Source organism: Pezoporus flaviventris, unplaced genomic scaffold, assembly GCF_033815535.1.
Source record: "Pezoporus flaviventris isolate CSIRO_AGI_PZ_B2104156 unplaced genomic scaffold, CSIRO_AGI_Pfla_v1 ptg000063l, whole genome shotgun sequence".
NCBI classification, from domain to species: Eukaryota; Metazoa; Chordata; class Aves; order Psittaciformes; family Psittacidae; genus Pezoporus; species Pezoporus flaviventris.
The window spans coordinates 11,825,180-11,846,401 of NW_026892611.1; the positions used below are offsets into that span (position 1 = coordinate 11,825,180).

The following is a 21,222-nucleotide window of genomic DNA, read 5'->3' on the forward strand; positions in this document are numbered from 1 at the left end:
AATTGTGTGTTTAAGACAGAGTGGAAAGGAGTGAGCTGGCTCACCAAAGTCGGCATCGCAGGCCTCGCTGCCGTCACTGCTCCCGGCGTGCAGCACACCACCGGATAGCTTCACTCCAGGGTTCAAGGCACAGGCTTTGGCAATAGATGTCACAAGGTACTCATCGTCAGCGTTTCGCCAGCCCCACCAGCTGATTTCAGGCTGGCTGCAACGTGCAATCACTGCCCCATTGCGCACGTGTCTGCAAAAGAAGCGAGACCCTAAATGAAGATCCCTGAAGAGGTGAGGAACAACCCCAGGGAGCTTCCCCTCTGATTACTTTTGTGCCTTTACTCTGGAGCAGTGATTAAGATCAGCCTGCAGAGGACTTGGGGTGTTGGTTGGTGAGAAGCTCTCCATAACCTGGCTTCAGTGTGCACTTGAGCCCAGAACCCCGCTGTGTGCTGTGCTGCACTCCCAGATCATGACCAGCAGGTCAAAGGAGGTGATCTTGACCCTCTGCTCTACTCTGTGAGACCCCACTTGCAGCACTGGGTGCAGTTCTGGTGTCCTCAGCATAAGAAGGACATGGAGCTGTTGGAGCAAGTCCAGAGGAGGCCACGAAGATGATCAGGAGCTGGAGCACCTCCTGTATGGACACAGGCTGAGAAAGTTGGGGCTGTTCAGCCTGGAGAAAAGAAGCTGTGTGGAGACATCATAGCAGCTTCCAGTGTCTGAAGGGGGCTATAAGGATGCTGGAGAAAGATGCTTCATCAGGGACTGTAGTGATAGGACAAGGGGTGATGGGTTTAAACTTAAAACAGGGCAAGTTCAGGTAAGAAATAAGGAAGAAATTCTTCCCTGTGAGGGTGCTGAGGCGCTGGCACAGGGTGCCCAGAGAAGCTGTGGCTGCCCCATCCCTGGCAGTGTTCAAGGCCAGGTTGGACAGGGCTTAGAGCAGCCTGGTCTAGTGGAAGGGGCAGGTGGTTGGAACTGGATGATCTTACCACAGCTATGACAAGAAGCAGTGTGAATCAAATCAGCGGCCATATCTCAAAGACTTTGAAATCACTGTGGCACTCTCAAAAAGCCTCAGCTCAGTGCTCAAGAGAAGCAAAAGGGTTAAGAAGGCACTAGCAGTCATTTCAAAAAGAATAAGACAGAAAGTATTATATAAAAATATAATATTTCACATCTTAAAGCATCTTCAAGATGACACAAATTTCTCTCGAATCCATTTCGAAAAGGATAAGGTAGTGCTGTGACCTCCAGAGAAGGGCGGCACAGACAAATCAGAGGTGCTTCGCTACAGGGATAATGTAAGTAGGAAACAGCTCCCCACCATGACAGAAGGTCACAGATGGATGAGAGGCATAAAAGGTCATGAAAGGTATAAAAAGTGGGTTTGAAACATTAGTCTTATTTTTCCCTAACAGACATGGAAACAAGCACTGGAATGATCATGTCATATGCTTAACAAAAACAACAAGCATTTTTTGGACAACCAGCAAGCCAGACAGTGCAATGTGGAAGTGTGAATTGGTTCCAAAATGCATTGAAGTCATGGATGGAGGCCTACCAAGCAACCACAAAGCATAAGCCCACACTCTCCTGAATACCTGTCGTATGAAAGCTCAGATAGTGGTTGCTCCAGAGATGCACCAGGGAAGAATACCAGCACACCTGTCCCACTGTGACACTTCCCTGTGATGCTGCTCCTGGGGACAGGATAATGAACCAGCTAGCCTTGCACCTCAGCTCTTTACAACAGCAGTGCCTGTCCCTCCGTACCCCAAGTGCCTCTCTGCAGATGAGCTGCAAGTAAGGATGAAGAAGTAAAGCTCCTGACTAATCACATCGAAGTTTGTTTATGTGTAGGTCAGCACCTCTGAAAAGGTTGCTCTGATGGCCAAGTTGGGGTGTAACATTCTAGATCCTACTGCACACCAGCACCACCCTCACCCCATTAGGCAAGGGCTGCTTAGCTACAGTGCTCTACAACCACTCCTGAAGACATCTCTCTCCTGTTGCACCCCTGTAAGGGGCTCTGCTGTTCCACAGAGGAGACAATGCCTGTTCTTGGAGACACACCACAAAAATGTGTCAAGGCTTTGGACTCCTAACAGCTGTGTGTGGTGTCTCTCAGCAGCTACTGCAGTTTGCAGGAATGGTTTCGCTTCTCAAAGACAAGGTCCCCTAATTCTCCTGAGGCAACTTGTCAATAAACACAGAAAATGTATTAACATCTCATAGACAACAATGATGAAGACTTTAAACTGCAGGGTCTTTTACCTTTTTGTGCTCTCTGTCTTCTTTTGCAAGGTGAGATACAGAACAGTCCTTCCCAGATCTATTCCTGCCTCCACGATCACTCAAGAATGGTTAACACAGACAGCAGCAAAGGCTTTGTTTATACTAGTAAATGAAACAGAGCCAAGGTGGGAACTCGAGCACCTGCCTATGATGGTGCAGGCTGGTTTGTGAGCACACCCACAGCTCCTGGCCTGCGCCAACCAGCGCCTTCCCACTACCTAAGCACGGTTTTGGGAGAGGCAGGTTCTGTGCCAGGGACTGCTCCTGACAGGCAGTTGGGACGGAGGACACTGTCTTGGGGAGCAGAGGCCACTTCAAGTCAGAGCAGCCTGCTTAATGCAATGCTACCGACATTGCCCAAGTGTCACGTTAGGTTAAGAAAACTTGCTGGCACAAACTTCCCAGCTCTACGACAACTGCCAGGCAAAGGCTGGCCTTGAGGTAGCCAGTTTCAAGAGACACAGCAACATGCCAATAAACACAAAGAAATACAGACAGCATCGATGAGCATGAAGTCATCAGCAAGCAGAAAGTACATAAGGAGCCAGAGGGTGAACCAAAACCACAACTGAACTTGCAATGAGATTCCCAGGTCAGGAGAGCGCCCATGCCTGGACCGCATCCTTCTGCAGCTCTCCCAGAATGAGTGTATGAAACATTTCAAGTCTTTCCTTACTGGGGATTTTTGTGGAGGTCTTCCTCAAAGCTAAAAAGCTCTTTTCTTGCCACTGGAGAGGCAGAAGGTGACAGAGTGGTTTAACTTATTCTTTAGGGATCCTCAGTTTAGTTTTAATGACTCGAGACCCTTTCAGAATCCACAGCTGGAGTATGAGGTGCCTCTGCAGTTTATCAATTATCGACTCCCAGATTTATTCAGAGTACAAGGCTAGAGCACACCTAAGACTGTTCACACATGCCATTTAACCCAGAACAATCATCCAGAAAACATCAACTAATATCTCTTGAGACACTCTCTGTTATTTTCTGGCCATTTATTGCTCATACACGATGTAGAGTCAGCAGCTTAGCTTAAAACACAACAGCGAGCTGAGAGGCTTTACAGAGCTGTCACCTAAAAGTTCCCCACTGAGATAGATGTGCATAAGTGCCCTTATTCCCTGAGTCTCTGTGCTAAATTCCTGTCTCTGCCATGCTTCAAAAGCCTAAAACTGAGCACTCAAGCCATGGGGCTGGAGCAATATCCACTGTCTGGCTGCTGCTTCCCGGGCAGCTACTGCAGCACCAACATGGACAAAGGTGCTGCTGACCACCTGTGAGGAGCTCTCTTGCTACCATAGGCTCAAGGTCTTCTGAAGGTGGCTGTGCAGAGAGCACTCCAGAGGAGGCTGGCAGGCAGCACCCCTCTGCCTCTTGTCAGCTAAATAATTCAAGGCATCCTTTCCATTGTTTTAAAGGTGAATTGTGCCTGGATGCTCCTGCATCTCTCCTGTGCCTCTCTGAGCACTGTGGGCTCAGAGGGGTAGACCTGAATTTCTGCTTTGCTTAACAAATAGATTATACTTTTTTTTGTAAGAAAACTCACCTTTGGTGTCATGTGTTACAGCTCTGACAGTGACCACATGAGCTCAGGCTTGCTTTCCAAAAGCTATGAAGTCTACCAATCAGTCCTGTTGTTACAGAGCCCGTGGGAGGCATGTGCCTCAGCCCACCTATCCGCTCTCTCCTGAGCTATGACTGAGGAGGAGCTGAGTGCGAGGCGTTTCTTTTCTCTCCCTTCCATACAGCACAAGGCACTCCAGAAGCAGCCATGGCCTTCACAGACCCGACTTTAAGAGATACACACTGGCAAGAATTTGTCCTATCTTGTAACATCACTTGTCAGCATCTTCTAATCTGATCCCAGGCTGCAAAGGGCTGCAGCTCAGCTTGTAAATTACCAGCTACTATTCCAGTGATATTATAAAGCAAGGAACAAAATAATTATCAGAGTAGCAAAAAGACAGGGCTTTGCCCTGGGGTGGGAGGCACAATCGGTAATCGCAAATACAATTAACTTCTTAGCTGACTTGGCTACAAAGAGGGAAAGGCTCCATGTGATATGCAGCATTTACTATTACCCTCTTTAAAATTTAGTTCTTCTGGAAGTAATACACTGTGTTTTGCCAGCATCTGACAGCCAACCGCATGACATGACATAAAGAGTTAAGGTACAAATTCACTGGGTTTGTTTCCCAGCTTTTGTACTTCTCAGGGTTGTCCTCTGTTGTGCAGCTCTGGTATTTTCAAAGTCTCTTATATTTGGATTTAGTAACTGCTAACAGAGCCTAAGGCTGACTCCACACTGTACATTTTACAACGCACACGCTGGTTGTGTGCACCTATTCAACCAGCCTCCCATTTGTTTCAAACACATCAGTCTCCCAGGAAACGTGTTTAGTGAGAAACCAGACCCCTACCCTGAAAAGCTCTGCTCTATTTGCTGCCTGGCCGCCTGCATCCCCCAGTACAGATAGATTATTTTTGGAAGGCTGACCAGGGACTATTTACCAGCCACATGCAAACATTTCACTCTGTTACCTAGATGTTGTCAAACTCTCAGAACTGGGTCAAAACAGAAGTGATTTGCAGTTGGGTATTAAAAGGAATGTCCAGGCCTGAGCCCTTAGTTGAGAGCAGGGCCTTGCAACAGGCCCTTTTGGGTTGAGATTTCGTTTCAAAGTAGCAATCTGCAAAAAGGTTTTGAAACTCAGAGAATGTTAATGTGGCATTGAGCTCTGGCTGCACCTCCCACAGGAGGAGTCACCCACGCCTTTAGATCTAACTGAAGGCCACACTTGACTGCATGTTTTTTTCCCCCTTTGGGTGAACACCCTGCGCTACCACCGCAGGCTGCGTGTCTGCGGAGGCCAATGTGTGTGCTGGGAGCAGTCCTGGGAGCAGCACATTTTCAGGAAGGAAGCAAAAGGAATACACAGTGTGAGGATCAGGAGGCAGCTGTCACTGTCATACCACAGCCCCGTCCACATGCTCTGCTGACCTGGCTTCCCTATGCCCTGTGCAAGACAACAAGGAAAAGGGCAGCTGTCCTGGTGGAGGTACTGCTCTGGGTTCATGCTTACCTGTACACCACCACAGGGATCCTTTTCCATGACCTAAACGATGCCACGTTCTCTAGCTCTTTGTCAGTGATCCAGACAGGGACCAGCAGCTTCTGGGGATAACTGGAACAAAGCCTGGAAAAGAGAAAGGATGAAGGCAAGGTGAGGACTCAGACATCAGAAATTTGCTCCAGAGAAGCTGTGAAGAGAGAGGGAAGGAGCAGCTCACACCTCTCCAGACTCAGCGTACAGGACTTCGGTTCTTCCTCTTCATATCTGTATCAATACAGTCTCAACATGGAAAAGTGACCTGAAAAATGCTGTCAGGAATGAGCTGAGAGATGTCCACCTCCTTTCACCCCAGGCTTCACCTCTGGGCCCATACTAAGCACCCCGGCACTTCCCAAGGATGCCTGTAAGAATTCATGCCGGTTTAGGGGAACAGTCATTAATTCTGTATAGGGTTTGGGTGTTCTTGTAGCACTTGCAAACCCAGAAGCACACAGTGCTTCTGGTAAATGACAATCTGCCACTTTGTGCCTTGCAGAAAACAGGTCACCACTTTTTTAAAGCTTTACACATCTTTCTGCAAGGAAGATGTAACTCTGCCCAGAAAGACGGCAGTGGTGGTTTGGTGTATGCTATGATGAAATGGCATGAGGGGTAACTAAGAGTGTATCTTGTTTGGTGGGGTGCTAGAAATCAGATTTCTAGTGTACATCTGACACATATTAGGAGCGAGAGGAATATGATGGGTAAGTCCCTACAAATCTAGTCCAGCAGGGAAGAAATTCACAGCATGCACAGCTAAGAGCAGGGGGCACCTAATATCACTGTGCAGAGCTGCAGGACCAGAGGAGTCTTTGATGTGCAAAGCAGCTCTGCTGAAATGGAAATTCAGCTGAGGAGGGTGAGGATGATGAGAGGAGGCAACAGGTTTGCAAATGTCCCAAGAAAAGATGTTAAAAAACAAACTGCAAGTACATTATCAGCAGGGCAAGAGGGAAGCCAAGGGAAAGAGGGGGCCAGCCAGAGTGCTGAGAGAAGGGGAGAGAGCAGTACAAGTAGAAGGAAGTACAGGGGAAAATCCAGGCGCACAGGGCTGTGCAGCCCTATGCTACCATCCCTGAGCTCCAGCAGCCCAGGCAGACACAGCCCTGCAGGGCAAGAAACATCAAAGAGCAGCTCCAGCTCTAGGATATAACCCACATCATTCAGAAAGAATGTTTCAGGGCAGATGGGAAGCAAAGTGAGGGGGCTAAAACCATCCATCCAGAAGCTGCAGAGGGTGGCCTGGTGTTCCCTGAGCCCAGGCTATCCCAGCTGATGGCAACAGGCACAATGCAGTGCTTCCTATTCCTCAGCTCGTCCTGCTAGCAAGGAGCTGCCTGCCATGGGAGGAGATGGCACTTCTTCACCCACGGTCTAGACAGCTGCTCAGAAAGCCCCAGGCACAACGCAAGGTTGGTCTACAGGATAAAAACAACAGGGTGAGGAAGAGGAATCCAGGAAGCAAAATTAAAGCTGTCAGGTAAGAAGCTGAAAATGAGGATGTCTGTGGTAGGATACCTAAGCCTGGACGTCTCTGAAATGCCTCAAGAGTCTCTGTGTAAAGTTGGACAGGAAATTAAGGCAGCAGTGAAGTGTGACTGAGAATAAAGGTATGTGCAAGACGGTTAGCATCAGTTAAGATCTGGAGGACCTTTTGGAATAGCTGAGTCTATACAAGTAGGGGTTTCATTGAAATAAAACCACAATCAGCTCCCTGGCACTTCAGATGAAACGTTACAGGAGATGTCTTAAACTAAAAATTGGGGAAATATAGTACAGGAGAGGTTCAGAAGCATAACTTCTAAGAGTCAAGTCACTAAAACTCTGTGGCCTTCGGGAAACAGTAAGACAGAATTCAATAACACTAAGGTAGGAAACAGGACAGTCTCCAGAAGTTAAGCCAAATTTAAGCAGGGTGCATAAAAAACAGCAATGGGGTCAAGACAAACAGACCTGTGCTTCTAGGCTAGAATTTCAAAAACTGAAGTAGAGCAACTTAAAAGCCAGGATAAAAAAGTGTTTGCTGGTGTAACAGCACCCTAGCAACTGGGTATAAGGAAAATTATTAGTGGTACCCCAAATTCCATGCTTTGTAGGAAGATCAAAATAGGCTGAGCTAGTGAGCAAAGTGTGGCATCTTCCAGGAAAAGGGAAAGGTAAAAGTGCAAGGCTCAGAGCTACCAAGATGCAGCAATGCAGAACAGGCACGGATGCAAATCCCAAGCCCAAAGAAAAACAGGACAGCACTGAGGCTGCACTACCAACCACTGCAGCGACAGTAACAACACCCACGAGAGGCTGGAATTGACACCGAAAGGCTGCAAGGGCAGAAACTGCAATGGGAGACTTGTACTGCCTCCACATGAAACACAAAAGCATCACAATAACATGTAAGACAAAAACGACATTTTTAGACACCATCAGCTGCTTCTTGGTGCTGTCAGCCAAGGAATACAAGAGGACATGACCCTTTCTTCAGTTCTCTAACCTGCTCCACAAGAGAGTAACTGAAAAATCACTTTGCTATTACAGTATTAAGCACACAGCTGAATTCAACACTATTTTTAGCTTCCCATGACAGTTGTAATGAGTTTCAGAAAGGGAGAAGGAGGGTGCTTGCAGATAGTAAGAGAGCTATTCAAACATGCCCTTCAATGGTCACATAAAATGCACCAAAATATCAGACAGGGCTGGCAGAGTTACACAGTGAACAAAAGAAGGATTTTAGAAATAAGGGCGTAAATGTTTCCAAAGGGCATGAGAGAAACCAATTGTGCGCCCGAGTTAGAAAAAACTAAACCCAAACAAGTGAAAATGAGACATATGGTGCAGTTTCTGAGAAATGACCTATTAAAAGATTAAAACTCTGAAGACTTTTCTCAAACATCTTGGAGGTATCAGCCTGCTGCCAGAAGGTCTAATAGATCCACAAGATCACAGCAGAAAATCAGGACTACTGGTGCTGGTGTTCAGCAGAAGAGCCACAAAGAAGCTGCCACACCAAGCTCTATCTACACGGGATAAGGCACAAGAAGAGATTAATGTGGAAACTTCTGCAGGGGAAATTACAGCAATCTGCTGGGAACAAGGAGTAACTGATCCCCAGGACTAGACAGCTAGACAGTGCTCAGCCCTTGACGTGGAGCTGTTGGAGCAAGTTCAGAGGAGGCCACAGAGATGCCGCAAGGGCTGGAGCAGCTCTGCTCTGGAGCCCGGCTGAGAAAGCTGGGCTGGGTCAGCCTGGAGAAGAGAAGGCTCCTGAAGGGGAGACCTTAGAGCAGCTCCAGTGCCTGAAGGGGGCTGCAGGAAAGCTGGAGAGGGGCTTTGGACAAGGGCCTGTAGAGACAGGCCAAGGGGAATGGCTTGAACCTGAGGCGTCGGGATGTTTGCAGGAAACTGCAGCCTGCTGGAATCCCCAAGTAGGAGCCCAGCAAGTTGACGGAAACAGAACCAGGCCTGCACCCAGCTCGCTGAGGTTTGTTTCAAGTTTTCTTCCCTAGTTTGCTTGGAAACAAAACATCTGTCTTTAAAGAAGTTGGCTGTGTATTACTGGCCAGGAAGTGAACCACAGATGAATACAAGCTGAACTTTCTGAAGTAGTCAGAGGAATCACATCCCAGAATCCAGCAGCACAGAAAGCCTGACTGCTGTCACAGACATGCAGAGACTGCCCAGGGCAGGGACTTCCAGGGCATGCACTGCAAAACAGAGCAGTTCAGGAAAACAGTTTTCACTTTACATCCATGAAGAACCTGTGTAAATGCCATCAAAGTCATGTTAACAGTCCAAGAGCTACGATGTGGTCAGCAAGGCCAAGTAGGAACTCTTGAGTCATCCCTCAAATCTAGCACTTGCTGCCTGGATTCCTGTTGAAGAGAGAACAGGCAGCAAACTGCAGAATTCCACCAGGACTTCCCCAGGTTTCTCATGGTCTCCACAAGAAACCAGTGACCCGGAACTGGCCAGTCTAGAGGTGATGGGGCTGCTTTACAGCTGAGACAGAGCGAAAAGACTGAGGGATATGAGTTATTTCAAAAAAAAGGCTTAAAGGGAAGGCAGAAATGAAAATGTCAAAGCTTGATAAAATCCTGCTGGCTTAATGCCACCAGCTGCAAAGAATGCAGCAGCGCTTCTCCAAGAGCTCCTGCATTCTTCAGTAGAAGACAGGCTGGAATCACTGACATGCTGATGGGAAAGACCTTCTAGTGATCTCCACTTCAACCTCCTGCTCACAGGGAGCCACCTCTAACACCAGATTATCAGAGACTTGACCTGCTGCAGTGTTGGAGAGCCCTCACCTCTGGTATCTGCCCCAGCACAGCTCTACACTCCTGGGGAATGCATTTTTCCCCTCCCATGTCCACTCTGAACCTCCCAAGCTGCACCTTGTTCAGTTGTCTGCCACTGTCAGCAGTTTCACTCCATCACCTTTGCAAATGCCTTTCCAGCAGCTGCAGGCTGCAAGCAGATCCCCCTTTAGCCTCTTCTGCACCAGACTGACCAAGCCTCACTCGTTCCCAGGACTTCTAAGCATCCCCACAGCCCTCCACTGACCCACCCAGTTTTTCAGCAGAGCTGAATCACTGCCTGACTTCATGAAACCTTTGTGTTTTTAATTTCAAACAATATGAGCATTTTAGAGAGAGTGACTGACCAGAAAGCTGACCCTACAATGGACGGTTCCTTCAAGACTCACCAAAGACTTCAAGGATGAATTATGACCACCACATTATAAATTACCCAAGTCAGCGTTTGCAGTTGCTGCTAGCTCTGACAGAATTAGAATGTTCTTGAAGGGACCTAAGATTATCCACTCCCAACCCTCTTCTATGGGTTGGGACACCTTCCACTAGATGTTTGGGCTTTATTCCTTCTTCAATTCCACTGTATGAAAGGCAGAAAGAAGATCTGGCTCATGCTTTGAGGGTCATCAAGGCCAGGATGGAGGATTAGCTGGAGCCTGATTCACCACCTGCTCCGCATAGGGACTGTGGAGAGGAGAAGGTATAGAAAGAAGACAGTGAGGAGAGCCTGGTGGTGAAACACTCACTTGTAATTGTTGTTGATGTCAGAGACGCGCCAGACATTCTGCAAGTCAAAGCCCATCCTCACCAGCTCCATCTCAAACCGGTATTTCACATGGTCTCCTGGAAGAACACAGGACAGCTAAGTAGAACTGAGGAAATCTGCACATCAGTGGCAGCTCCATAGCAGCTCTCACAGGCTGGACAGAAACTGCAGGACAGCTGATGGCAGGGATCTTGCATTGAAAGCCAAAGAGACTTGCCCCTCATGGGGGTTCCTCTGGTTTTAGTTTGAAAGCAAGATCACCTCTCAGTTTCAGGGCACAGAGTGGAATGGAAGCAGCCCTCTCATGTCTATATGGGAGTGTGTGTGGGGGGTAATTTAATCCACTTTTGCCCTCCTGATAGAGGCAGCTTCCAAATGGACATCAGGAACCCCATGGCAGAGCAGTACTGAGCACCCAGTGTACCTCCTCCTCCCAGACTACGCTCACAGAGGCTGACTCAGGTTTTGCTCTTATGTTTTAGCCCACCTCACAAATTCTGGATACCTTTGTTGAGTATCACATCTTGTTAATAAATAAATACTGCCAAGCTCTTTGCCTCATTCACATCCTGCAGCAACAATTTCCACAGGAAGTTTATTTATACTAGAGAGTAATACTTTCTCTAAATGAATGACAGCAAGTATCTCCCAAATGCCGGTGTTTGGGACATAGCAAGGACATGTAGTCTACCTTTTCTTTATCAGCTTCTCTCAAGTGTCTCCTTCAGCCATACTATTCAACCCTATCCTGCCATCCCAGCCTGTGTTTGGACATTTCATTCTCTCCTCTAGTATCAGCACATTTTTATGTTTAAAACCAGGTTTGTCACTCATTTTAATCCCCTTTCATTCATGAAGAAGCTGCTTAAAGACAAAGCAACTGCAAGTGAACTTTGTGGTTCCAGAGACGGGAAACTCCTGATTCATACAAAGGCACCACCACAGCTCTGGTTTTCTCTTTATGGACTCAGGGATGGCAGCTGTGCCTGTAAGTATGACCCAGACATCTCCACAGAGCTGACCACAGGAATGGTACAGCATTTCTAGGTATTGGAGAAGTGGCTGGACTCATACTCATTATGCTGCCTCAAGGCTAACAACATTTACTATCCAGGGCCAAGCCTGCTTGAGCTCACCAGCATCATGATGAGAGTACTGAAATATGACAGGTTTTCTTCATTCACAACGGGAAAGGGAAAAGCTGCTCATGTGTTGCTGGCTCAGAATGTTCCTTATTGTTATTACTATTATTCTATTATTCTTTTTTTTATTATTATTATTCTTTTATTACTATTATTCTTTTACTGTGCATGATATCCAGACACATCTGGCCATCAGCTGGATCTCTAGGCCAGGTACAGGATGCCCCTCAGTAAGGTGAACTTGGGCTATGGCTACAGCAGACCTTAAGAGACAGCCAGATATGAGTTTATGAACAAGAGTTCAAAGTGCACTGCAGTTTTTCTGGACAGAAGAGAAAGAAGGGGGCAGGCCAGGAGCCTACCTGGACGGCAGAGATGTGCATGTTGATCCTCCTCATCAACACAGACTCCTAAGCACCATGCATGGTAGGCAAATGCGAAGAGGTCCTCAGGCTTAGCAGGGCGGGCAATGGCTCGAGTCAGCCTCTTCAGCCACTCCTGGCACTGCTTAAAGGTGGAAAAATGGCACCTGCAAACCCAAACGCAAACTCTCCTGAGTAGGTATGTTCATCCAGACAAGGCACACACATCCAGCTCTGCTCCCCTTAACCAGGAAACAGAACAAGCACCAAGTGTCAGCAACCTTGGCCATGAACTGCTCAATTCCAGGAGCAGCACAGGGGAAGACACCAGAGCTGATCATGGCAATTAGCCTGCAGAGACATCTACAACACAGCAATAAAAGAGATACCTGATCACTTTGGAGTCCTTGCAGACAATGTGAAGCTGGAACATATCCCGGCACTCCACACTTTCCATCATCCTCAAAGGCACCTGTAAGGGAGAGATGTAGGGCATAACAACACATACCACATCACATAGACACATCTATTGCAGCCTCCCCTGCAGGCCCATTATGCACAGTCACAGCTCCTTCAACAATCATGAGCTTCTAGCTCAAGCTACAAACCCACTCTGAGGTGTATGAAGCATCATGACTCAGCACAGAGCCTCCTTCAACAATTACTATTCCTATTTCTACTCTGTCCCTAGGTAGTCTCCCACCTGGGGCCAGTTCCTGACTAAATCACACCCAGACAAACGCAGGAACTGAGCCAAACAAAAGCTGCAATAAAAGATGGCAAGTCAAGACAGCGAGAGGAGGCCTCAGGCTCCCACTGTCTGACTCTCGGTTGTTGGTCTCTAGGTAGAAGACTCATTAAAACTGGCTTGTAGGAGACCTTAACAGTCTTAAAACTGCCAAGTTTAATTCTTGAATTTAAAGAGAACAGCAAAGAAAAGACCTACCTATTACCTAAAGGAAAAACCCCTCCACCCATCAAAGTGCAGCAGCAAAACAGCAACTGCATGACCAGCAGTAACTAGAGACAGCATCAGGCTTGGCATCCTTCAAGAAGCACAGTTCCTATGCCACAGACCATGGGAATGGCTTATGCCCCCCTGCAAAATACTGTGAGAGATTCAGCAGGCAGAAAAGCCACGTTCAGACTTACATTGATCACAGAATCTTTGAATTTGATATGAAGCCGGTAGTTGGAGATGGCGATCACTGCGTCGTTTGCATGGCCAAGGTATTCCACTCCCTCACCCTGCAACACAGTGAATGGGACCTGGAAGAGAGACATCATTCCAAGACATGTAGAGTACTTTGCACACCATAAATGCCAAGAGTCCTTTTTCCTACTGCCTCCACAGCGCATCTCCTGCAGGAAACCATTCACAGCAATGTGCTCTTCATGCACTGAGATTAAACAACAGCATGGAACAGTACCGGTACCACCACCCAGTCCCATAAGATGGATCTTCTTCCAAGGATGCCTTATGAGCCACCAATCACCTCCTGATGGATCACATCCTGATAGTATGACAATACATTCTGTGCACACTACCTCTGGGCACCTGGTAACAGGGTCTTTCGTGGGGGCAGAGGGATTTATAGTCTCTGCTTTTGGAGAGAGTAAACTCAGCCCTGGCACAAGTGGCATGATAAAGGACAGGACCTCAGGCACAGTTCAGACACTGGGGAGTGCTCTGCAGAGCTCCAGGTGAAGCCTGAGGCGATTTGCCCCAAGGCAGAGTGTCCCATATGTGACCCTGCTGCCTTCGTCCTCTAAATGAAGGGGGCTTTTAGCAGCGCTGCAAGAACCACTGCTGCCAATCCAGATAAGTAAACGCATTTGCCTAATTTCTGCTAAAAAGGCCCTGAGGGAATTTGTGTGGCTGAGGAAATGACACTGAAGTTACCTGGATTAGAATTAAAAAAAAACACTAAACAAAATCCAGGCAATCAAGTGTCTGGTTTCCCCCTCAGCCTGGACAGGCTGTGGCTGGTTTTCAAAACAGGGAATGCTGGGACATGACAAGTTTGAATTTTGTTTTCTTCTATTTAAAAAAATAGGTAGAACAGACTAAAATTCAGCAAAGTCCTTTGTCCCCAGCCCAGCAGCCTCCTGTGTGCCCTGAATGCCACTAACACCAGGGGATGCTGCTAGCCAGCGATGCAAGAAAAGTCACAAAGATTTCTCCTTCCAGCCAGAGCCCTTTCCCTGCTCCACAGGGCACCTGACAGAACAATTCACTGTAATTAGCACAAGTCAGAACAACTTGTCTTTATTTCTAAGTTGCTTCTATCGCTTGGGTGTATGCTGCCTAAAGACTGAACTTCAGGCTTCATGTGTGACAACTGTACTATTAACTTCTCCCTTAAGTTACTTGTACAAAAAAAAAACAACCTTAGACTGGCATCTGTCTGAATACTCTTTAAAAATTATAATTATTTGACATTAAGAGAATATACTCTTTTATTTCTGCAGTTTATTTATACATGCTTGCCAGAGCTGTTTTTAGTTGACATGTGTTTCTTCTGCTTATGTGGCTCTTTCACACAGCAACAGAAGGGAGATAGATTAGAAACAGGATGGCAAAACTGCAAGAACTGACAGAGGGAAATCCTGGAATAAACTGAGAAGTGCCCAAATAGAGCCTCTTATCAAGCCTTTCACACTTCACTTTACCTTAAAGTAACAACTGACTGAAGGCAAGTTACCCTTTGGGAGGGCTGAACTTCACGGTCCTCTAGAGAGAAGACCACAGCAGATTCCATTCTCCAGGTCATCTCAGCTCAGAGTCCTCTCAGTGGCTTCCCCTGCTCAGGGCCGCAGATCTGCAGCCTTGACCCTCTGCAACTCCTCAGTCACATCCACTCCTTCAAGTAAATCATTCCAGTGTTTGCCTTTATCAGCACCATTCACCAAGGTGATGCCAATCACTAAACAAACCCAAATACTGCAGCAGCAGTGGGAACACACAACTGAGCCTGGCTCCAACCACAAGGGGAGGAGGATGAGCACTGGGCACTGTTACAGGAAGGCCCAAACACCAGGAGGCTCCGGCTCCCCCACTCACAATATTGCCTTTCTGCACAGGAGCAGCAGTACTCAGGTCTCCTTCAAGGGCTTTTTGCAGTGGGAGCCTGGCACCATATGGAGATTTCTCTTTCCAACAGCTCTGATGCAGGAAAATGCCATGAGCAACGTGTACTAGGGCCAGCTCAGCCACTGCATTGCACACTAGAGCTGCACCAAGCACAGCCCAGCCCCGATACTCAGCCTGTCCCAGAGAGCATCTACCTGCTGCAGAGCTACACAGGCAGCACCACGGCTCCTGACTGTCAGTGCAGGCGGACAGGGAACACCCAGCGCGGTGCTGGATTGCATCATGCCACTTACAAGAAGCAGAAGAGATGCTGTACGGGTTGCAGTGCCTTGGCAGGGCTGAGAAGGCTGGGCTGGGGCACAGAGAGCTTTCATCAGCAGCCTCCACACATGCACACAGAACGACGTGGCTGGTCCAAATGTGACCCACAGTTCTGCTGGCCCACAGCCTCCAGAACACGTCCTGGGCTGCAGAACTGCCCTTGGGTTTCACACTGCCACAGCTGACCCTGACACAACTGCCACATCCCAAAGCTGTTTTGTGTTTCTTACTTCCTTACCTGCAATGACTCTTCCTCCTTTATGAGCTCTTTTGGTGGGAACAAGTCCTTGGCCTGGATATACTCCAAACTGGGAGGGCCTTCCTCACCCTGCATTACAAACAAAACACACATTGAGACAGGCCCCAGCCAGCACGTGTCATGAAAAGCCCAAAATCAAAGATGCTGGATGCTCTTGGTACCCCAATACCTTGGGGATCCCCTGGGCCTGTGCATGGCAATGGCTGTTCTGCCTCCTGACCACACTCTGCACTGCAGGACCCCAGCAGTTCCTCTGGCTCCTGCAGAAAACCCACAGCACAGTGAAGGGAAGGACTGAGGCAGGTCTCCAAGTCCTGTCTTCCAACTGCATGGCATTTGGAAAGCCAAGCAGATACACCTGGACCATGCACAGGATCTTGAGATAGTGTTGTCACATCAAATGTTACCTCATCACCTTCACTACTGCACCAAAACCGAAACACTGTGACACAAAAGGGTTTTCATCTACAGTCCTACTCTTCCTTCTGTATTGATAAGGACTGCTTACTTTTGGGAGTTTTCATTTTCACTCTTAGCCCAATGGGATCTGGGAAGAACCTGAAGCTTTTTGAGGAGCATACACCAGGGTGAAATGTAACCCTGTAAGAACTGCATCTAAGTACATGCAATTCACAACATGACACTGACTGGTGACAGCACCCAGGATATTCCTCCTTGGGGCAGTCTGACCTTCCCAGAAAGACACCCTGAAAAGCTACAGATGCCTCAGAAGTGGTCTGAGAGGACACAGGGTTCTTAACTGGATTATCTTTAACACCCATTCCAACCCAAATCATTTTACGATTCTGTGATACACAGAACTTTGACACACCACCCTTGGAAAAGTGGAGAGAGTCTCAGTTTGGGGCCTGTGAGTCTTTGATCACTCATGAAGTCTCGGTCCCTGTTTTCACCAACCCTCACCCCATGCTCTGTTGAAGCACTGACTTGCTGTATGAATGAGCAGAGGATGCTCGCTGCTGTGAGCCCAGGATAGTGTTAATTCCACACATATTTGGCATGAGTATGTTTTCTTCAGAATGCCTCTTTGCTCTCTAACTATAGCTCCTCTAGGTTCCAGCATTTACTAGGAAATACTCTATTCTGTAAGCATTAAATAATACTTCTAAATGACATATCTTTCTGGGTAAGTTACCTAAGCCACGACCCCAAATTTTAATCCAAAGAAGCAAGAACCATCCCTTTGGCTCTGTTATGTATAAATGATGCTGAATTCTGTTAAGTCGCTGGCATCCACTCAGGTTTTGGCACCTACAGGCACAGCCTGGCCTGACGCGCTCCCTGGACCTCAGACTGTGGCAGCCAGACTCAGCTCAGCTCCTCTCCAGCTCCAGGACATGGGGTACGGCACCTGGTCCAGCAGCCACCGGTTACCGGGGACTGCAGGGGACTCGGAGGCCTCTCCTGCCAGTGCTGTGAGGCCAAGGCGCTGGCTCAGATGAGCACAAAGGGAAGCTGCATGCCGGCGTGGTTCCGGGGAGCAGAGATCCTCTCCCAACACCACTTTGCAGCTTGCAAAGAAATCCCAGTGAGCAGCAGGAACTGGAACAGGGCAGCCTGAGCCCTCCGCTGGCTGGGGTGTCTTTGCATCCCTCCTTGCCTGCAGCATGGGGACACGGCAGGAGGCTGAGCATCATCTCCTGCCACAGCCCTGTCTCAGGGTACCAGCAGGGCAGTGGGATCAGAACCCTGCTCTCTTCACGAGCCAGCATCCCCTGACACCCTCAGAGCCCATTTGGCCACAAGGCCTTTGGGGCAGCAGGGTGGGGGGCTTTCTGCAAGAAGGGGCATCAACTCTCCTCTGAGCAAGAAAACGCCTTTCCCAGAAGGTATAAGAGATGTCGAGCTCAGGACCCCTCCCCCTACAATATCACCCTGGCAGCACCAGCACGGGAGGAGGACTTGCACAGCACTGCCTGTCACGCCACAGCCACGGTGGGAGCACAGAGCTCCCCTGGGGTTGGCTCCTCTCACAACGTAATTTTCCAGCTCCAGGCAGGGACTGGCTGCAGCCTGCGTGGCGTGGCACGGCACGGCACTGCACACCACCGCACAGCACAGCATGGCACGGCACTGCACTGCACAGTATGACACCACACAGCATGGCACAGCACTGCACAGCACAGCACGCCATGCCACACTCGGCAGGGCCTTCCAGCCAACTCAACCCGCCATGCGGACACTGCTGTGCCCTTGGTCCCGGGCACGGCAGCAACACAGCAGTGACAGGGGCCATGGTGTCCTCCAGCTGCACATGGGAGGGAGGAGAAGGGGATACCCTTTTGCGGGGGCAGGGGGCGGCGAGCCAGGCCTGGCAGGAGGATCGACACGCAGCCCGGCCTCAGTCAGCAGGGGAGCTGGATGGGGAAGCTGGATTCCAGCCCTGCCTGCATGGAGGGAAGGAGGGTGGGGGTAAGAAAAGAAGCACTTACGAAGCAGTTGAGCATGGAGCAGGAGACGCGGCCTGGCAGACTCATGTTCATCTCCCGAGGCGGCGGCTGGGCCGGGCACGCTCAAGCAGCATCTCCTTCCTCCGGTGCCCTGCTGCTGCCGGCCCCGCAGCCGCCGCGCCGGGACTGCCACTGCCGCAGCCGCCCCGCTCCGCCGCGCAGGGCAAGCGCATCCATCCCGCTGCCCGCGGCCGGGCAGGTGCCGCCGCTGACAATGGAGGAGGGAGGGCGGAGGACGTCCAGACTCCACCTACCTCCGAAGGCCGCCGAGCACGGCTCTGCCATCCAAGCGTCTCCCCGTGAGGCGAGACAGAAAATGGAGAGACGGTCGCAGGGATCAACCCCTCCCCTCCCCATCCCGTCCTCATCCGCACCCTGCCGATGGTCGGATGGCAGCACCGCAGCCCCCTCCCCGCCGGCCCGTGCGCGGAGCGGGCTGCCGGGAGATGCAGCCCCGGCCGCGGTCCTTCTCCCGCTGGCAGCAGCCTCGTGCGGCAGGAGCGCCGGGAACAATAGCGATGAGGAGGCTTTGTGCCCCAGCACTGAGCGCCGCGCCCGGGTCATGCGCCCGGAGGTCAGTGGGAGCCTCCGCTTGCAAACGGCTGCCTGGGATCCTCCCGCCGGCCCCGGACCCCTGCCCAGGACAAAGGGGCTGCCCTGAGGCTTCCTTACTGCTGCATCATAGAACCACATGTGGTTAGTGTCGGAAGGGACCTTAAAGCTCACCCAGCTCCAACCCCTGCCACGGGCAGGGACCCCTTCCACTAGAGCAGCTTGCTCCAAGCCCCTGTGTCCAACACTGCCAGGGATGGGGCAGCCACAGCTTCTCTGGGCACCCTGTGCCAGCGCCTCAGCACCCTCACAGGGAAGAGCTTCTGCCTAAGAGCTCATCTCAGTCTCCCCTCTGGCAGCTTAAAGCCATGCCCCTTGTCCTGTCCCTATATGCCCTTGCAAAAAAGTCCCTCTCCAGATTTCCTGTCAGCCGCTTTGAGGGGCCCTAATACTCCCAAGACTTTATGCCCTCCTTCCCAGGACCTCCTGTGTGTGCAGGGAGTAAGTGGATGTCTCCGACTCTCACCACCACTCACCTGCCAGAGGGTGGTCTCCAGTGTGGACAAGGTTCTCTGGGCCCAGACCCTGGACAGTTAAATCCTGCTGGAAGTTTCACCAACTCCGTTTTAGCAATGCTTACAGACCTCTGGGAAACACCTTGGGTGCAGGAAACACTGTGGGATGAACACCCAGCTCCCAGCCCAGCCCCCCAGGAGCTGACTTTTTCTGCCTGTTTGTCAAGTCCAGGAACAAACTGCAAGCTCCCTGGACCACAGCCTGTCACAGAAGCCACAGGACAGCAGCTTCCTGGGCAATGCCATCTCCATTTCCATCATCAGCTGCTGCTCTGCCCTCCACCTCCCATCACTGAGACAGAGTGGCAATCTCATTTTAAGAATACAGAATTAAAACCTAGACCATCATTAATCCTCCAATGCCCAGGCCCAACTATTTTGCTTAAATCACATCAGCTTTTTTTGCTCCTGGACCACCAAAACTGAGCACAACCTGTAGTCATTAAGCTCCTCTTAGATGTGGTTGCTCCAAAGATACCACCAACAGCTCTACGTAGCCATACCAACGGCACCTTGAAAGGTTTTACTCAGGTCAGATAAAAGATTTGGATATTTAGGGTTAGAGCTGATCAAGGTACAGCTTTGCAACACCCAGACCCACTGCCCACTGCCAGTGTAGGGCAGCAGTGCCCAGCAAAAAAACACTCAATGACCTCCCTCACTGAGAAAATATGCACAGGAAGAACCCCACAGACCATGGTCACACGGGCTTTGCTATTCGGGTTAGAAGCCCTAGAAGGAAACATGACTATGCCTGGAGAGAAGCCACCACCTCAGCTTCATCTCACTCCACCATTCACATGGTGGATGGTGGGCAAACCTCGGGCATTTTCCAGCCTTGGGGGCACCCACAAACCAAAATGAGTTTGTGTCACGTACAGTCAACACAAGTTGAGCAGAGGGCTATGGACAAGGTTACAGATTTGTCTTGGCCAAGACCAAGTGGTAGGAGTAGTGCCCTGCTCCCCATAGGCTCTTCTCTAGGATGAATTCCTGAGGTCTGCTGCAAAACCTGCAAGGAACCTGTTATACTGATCTGTAGCAGGAGAAAAGCACCAAAGCATGTCTGTCACTAACAGCAGACAGAGAGAGAAGTCTTTACACTCAGAGCACACAGCACCTGACCAGTGCTTCTAACACCAACCCATGGAGGAGGTCTCGCTCTGACCCACAGCGAGATCTTTAGGACCAGTGCTCACCTCAGGCCCGGCACAATGACTGTTTCCAGTTCAAGGTGCAGAAGAACCTTTGTACTCCTAAGCTGCAGTTGCATTAAAAGGCTGCTCATCAGAGCATTACTTTGAATCTCCAACCTAAGCTGACCTGAACATCCATAAATAGATCTCTGCTTTCAACAAAATGTTTTTTGCACTTTTAGCATTAGGAAGACTCACACATGGCTCAAACATCTGCCCCAGCGCTGAGCCTCGTGAAGAGCAGAACTAGACCTTGCCCTGAAGTTCAGCAGCATCTCGGAAGCTTCAACAGTTTCAGGAGGAGCTGGACTCAGACTCTACCACTTCCACCTCTTCCTCCAGCCGTTCCCAAAACTCCTGCTCTCATTTCCATCCAGCCAGGCAGACGACAGGAGTGGTGGCAGTGAGCCCACTGGGGCATGCTCATCCCACTGTCTTAGCTGAGGGGATTTCCTGAATGCACCTCAGATGCCTCCTGCCTGAACAGCTCCATCACCACCAACCACCACCAAGCTGGACAAGGTTATTTTCACGACTGGGCTCCTCTGAGTGCCGTGTGTATATGCAGAGAGAGAAACCTCCTTTGTTTTCTCCCAGTCACCACAATCCTAAAGGTGTCAGTACTCTGAGGAAGAGGGGAGCTGAACATAACAGGGGTAGCCTGTTCTTAAGGCCAGTTGGCTGTAATTAATCCTTTCTCCTCTCACCTGCACTGCACTGTTGATGCCCAGAGTGGCTCTCTCCCGAGCTGCTCCTCCCACCCCTCCGTCTGTCTCTG

At 49.7% G+C, this 21,222-nt stretch overlaps 1 protein-coding gene across 5 annotated transcripts in view; it reads right to left on the bottom strand.

Moving 5' to 3' along the window:
* The window catches only part of MTMR4 (myotubularin related protein 4), a 56,404-nt gene that overhangs the window by 9,549 nt on the left and 25,633 nt on the right, over positions 1-21,222 (bottom strand). For 4 of the 5 annotated variants that reach the window (XM_061470679.1, XM_061470680.1, XM_061470681.1 and 1 more), the window contains 7 exons: positions 15,630-15,719; positions 13,129-13,245; positions 12,366-12,448; positions 11,977-12,143; positions 10,453-10,549; positions 5,373-5,486; positions 45-241 (listed from right to left, as the gene is read on the bottom strand). In XM_061470679.1, the coding sequence (XP_061326663.1) occupies positions 45-241; positions 5,373-5,486; positions 10,453-10,549; positions 11,977-12,143; positions 12,366-12,448; positions 13,129-13,245; positions 15,630-15,719 (865 nt within the window). Of the gene's footprint in view, positions 1-44; positions 242-5,372; positions 5,487-10,452; positions 10,550-11,976; positions 12,144-12,365; positions 12,449-13,128; positions 13,246-15,629; positions 15,720-18,103; positions 18,324-21,222 lie in introns of those variants that run through there. The other variant, XM_061470678.1, reaches the window with a different exon arrangement.